The following is a 3,307-nucleotide window of genomic DNA, read 5'->3' as shown; positions in this document are numbered from 1 at the left end:
GAAGTGAGCTCAGACTCGACAACTCTCCTCTCGGGGGCAGACGCCTCAGAGAGACGCCATAGCTCAGCTCTTGGAGACGCACGTGATGAAGCTCCAACCCAGGATGGACGTAGGATAGAATCTCCCTGGTAAGCCACCTCGTGGGCTACACAGATAATTAGAAATGGGCTAGTCCAGCTGCAAGAATTAGCCTAGAAGAGGCTAGATAGAAATGGGCCAAGCAGTGTTTAAAAGAATACAGTTTGTGTGTTGTTATTTCGGAGCATAAGCTAGCCAGGCGGCCAGGGTGCTGGGGACGCAGCCCCGCCACTCATATTACTACAGGTCTGTACCCGTGTCTGCTGCCCCAGCACTGGGGTTACAAGTGGCCACCCAGTCACAGGTCTGTACCCATCTCTGCTTCCCCAGCACTGGAATTATAGGTGGCCATTCAGCGACAGGTCTCTACCCATCTCTGCTTCCCCAGCACTGGGATTAGAGATGGCCACCCAGAGACAGGTCTGTACCCATCTCTGCTGCCCCAGCACTGGAATTAGAAATGGCCACCCAGGGACAGGTCTGTACCCGTGTCTGCTGCCCCAGCACTGAGGTTAGAGATGACCACCCAGAGACAGGTCTGTACCCGTGTCGGCTGCCCCAGCACTGGGGTTAGAGTTGTGCATAACCACCCCCAGGTCTTTACACAAATGCTGCATCCCAAGCTCAGGCCCTCACAAGCACAGAGTCACCCCCTCCTCTTTCTGTTTCTGTTGTTTTTAAGACAGAGGCCATTTGTCATCGAGGCTCACCTCAGGCTCACTATTCTTCAGTGCACACCCTAAACACGGCTCTCTCCCCAGGAGGAGTGAAAGATTGGCTCCATATATGACAGGAAGGGGAATTCATTGCTGTACTGCTCAAGATGGGTCTTTCTTCGGGATATTTTAAAAAACTGACTAACTTGGAAAAGCATTTTTTTTAGGATAACTTTCATTGTTTTTGGCATATATAATCTTAGCCTTCTGCCTAAAAGATTGGCTCCAATGACAAAATATTGTATCAATTAGATAAATTAAATGTTATATTCTTAGACATTTTAACTTTAGCATGGGACTATTTCTGATTGTATAGTCAGAAAGACCTTGCAAAGCAAGGGTGGGAAAACTGGATATGGCTAGATTTTTGCCATAAGAGGCAAAAACTTAAAAAAGATAAATTTAAGAAATAAATTTAAAACATTTTAAAGCCATTTGAATATATGATTTGTGCCACTGTCCCTCCATAGGTGTATCTGGTAACTGGCTTATGCTGTGTGTGTTGTGAAGGTCATGTTATCTTCACCTTGAGTTTGGAATGATGATCTCGTCACACCCTGCCTGGAGCCTGCTTACCTGGGTCTACTTCCATCGTCTCGTTCCGTGGGCTCAGGATCACAGGCCTGTTGCTCTTACTCTCACCTGCAAGGAGAAAGGTCACAGAGCTCCTCAGCTTTTCACCAGACAGAATCCCAAGCGGTACCGGCACTCAGCGAGCACTGAGCTAGACAGATCAAGGGCAGCAGGAGGTAGGTAAGAGAAGACGAGAACCACCAGAAATGAGCAAACAGAACACTCAAAGCTTGGCTGGACCATATACTTCATACACACATGAACTCTTACATATATGTAAATACACACACACATGAAAAGAGAGAGGACTAATGAGCATAATAACACATATCTCTACTGGGAGAGCACAAGTACAAATAAGAATTTATTCTGTATACAGCACCTATGTGGACAACCTGGGAGCTGGAAGGTTCTCCTCTCCCTGCAAAGCAGGAAAAGCAGTAGCTAGGACAAAAGCACCTCCTTGAGCAGAAGTGGCCAGTGCTGGACCTGAAATGCTGGGTTACTGTGGTACCAACCAAGCAGCCACTGGCAAGTGACAAACCACTTGGCAGAATTGATTTAAATAAAACAGAAGGCTTTCAAAAGGCTCTGAAGATTAATCTCCTGCTTCTTTACAAGATCAGTTCTGTGGGCTGATCCGTGGCTAAGAAGGAAGAATTAGAAACAGACTAGAATGCCTGAAGTCCTCCACAGGCAGAGAAATGAAAAGCAAAGGACAGGAAGTTGGCTTTCATCTTTCCTATAGATAGGGCAGCAAGTGCTCGATAAATGATCACTGAAAGTTAGATCCAGCTGATGCTTGTAGGGCCACGTGAGGGATACATTTGTATTCAATGAAATCAGTCTTTGAAAAAGAAATGCCTTAATACTGGGAAGATACAGCTATATGTATGTTGATCCTGTTCTGGGTTTGCCTGGGAGAGCCACGACTATTCCCCCAGCATACTCACTCAAAGATGATCTCTTCCCCTCCCACAAAAACATCCTGGTTAGGTTAGCTTCCTATTACTGGAAGCTGCCATTTACAGAAAGGTTCAACATTCTGCCTATTCCCAAGTAACTTGTGTAAGCGCAATTTGGTTTGTGTTACTGTGAAATGTTTTTAATGCGCTATACGGGGATGACAACATTGGGCACCCTGGAAGCATCAAGAGCAGCCATTCTGCACCTGTGTACTGCCCACCCATTGTAGCAAGGTTTGCTGTGCAGCAGGCACATGACTACAGGCTGAGCCTGCCTCATCTCTAATCCTCCCAAAACCTTTCAGGCCACACCATCTTCTTACAGATACTTAGACACATACTTAGAGAAGTAGTGATTGAGCTAACAAAAACGTGCATTCTGGATATGGAATATCTCCAAACTGAGGATCTACTCCAGTCGTGCCAGTGACTATTCTGCTGGACTTTGGGGTTTGTCTTATGCTGTACCGGGATTTGAATCCAAAGCTTCATACACGCGAGGCAAATGCCTCACCACAGAGTTCTTTCCCTGATGTCAGTGACTCCTGTTCAGTTAGATTTCCCCAGGGCAGGCTCACAAATGGTGACATAAACCCACTAGAGGGAGTCCTGAGCTCTCTGGAAGATATTCCTTCTGTGATATCTAAGAATGTTACAGAACCCCTTGGAAGGCATAACTCATAACGTGATGGTCTAAGTAGCATTGCATCTGAAGCAGGGATGGAAAATATTCATGTAATATTTACTAACAAAAATGGAATTAAAACACAAACGTTGTGTTGTGGTTTGAAGATGAAATGTCCCCTGTGGGCTCATTTGTTTGAATACTTGATCCCCGACTGTATCCATATTTGGGAACATTCTAGAAGATGAGGCAAAGCTGGACAGAAGATGTCACTGGGGGGGTGGGTCTTAAGCCTGACCCACTTACAGTTCTCTCTCTCTCTCTCTCTCTCTCTCTCTCTCTCTCTCTCT

General features: G+C 45.8%; 1 protein-coding gene across 2 annotated transcripts in view; it reads right to left on the bottom strand.

Moving 5' to 3' along the window:
• The window catches only part of Il1r1 (interleukin 1 receptor type 1), a 64,311-nt gene that overhangs the window by 10,714 nt on the left and 50,290 nt on the right, over nucleotides 1-3,307 (bottom strand). For both annotated transcript variants that reach the window (XM_013351084.1, XM_005359986.1), the window contains exon 7: nucleotides 1,371-1,436. In XM_013351084.1, the coding sequence (XP_013206538.1) occupies nucleotides 1,371-1,436 (66 nt within the window). The remainder of the gene's footprint in view (nucleotides 1-1,370; nucleotides 1,437-3,307) is intronic.

Source organism: Microtus ochrogaster, linkage group LG2, assembly GCF_000317375.1.
Source record: "Microtus ochrogaster isolate Prairie Vole_2 linkage group LG2, MicOch1.0, whole genome shotgun sequence".
Taxonomy (NCBI): Eukaryota; Metazoa; Chordata; class Mammalia; order Rodentia; family Cricetidae; genus Microtus; species Microtus ochrogaster.
The sequence above is the reverse complement of the archived record's forward strand: the minus strand, read 5'-3'. Positions and strand labels throughout refer to the sequence as shown.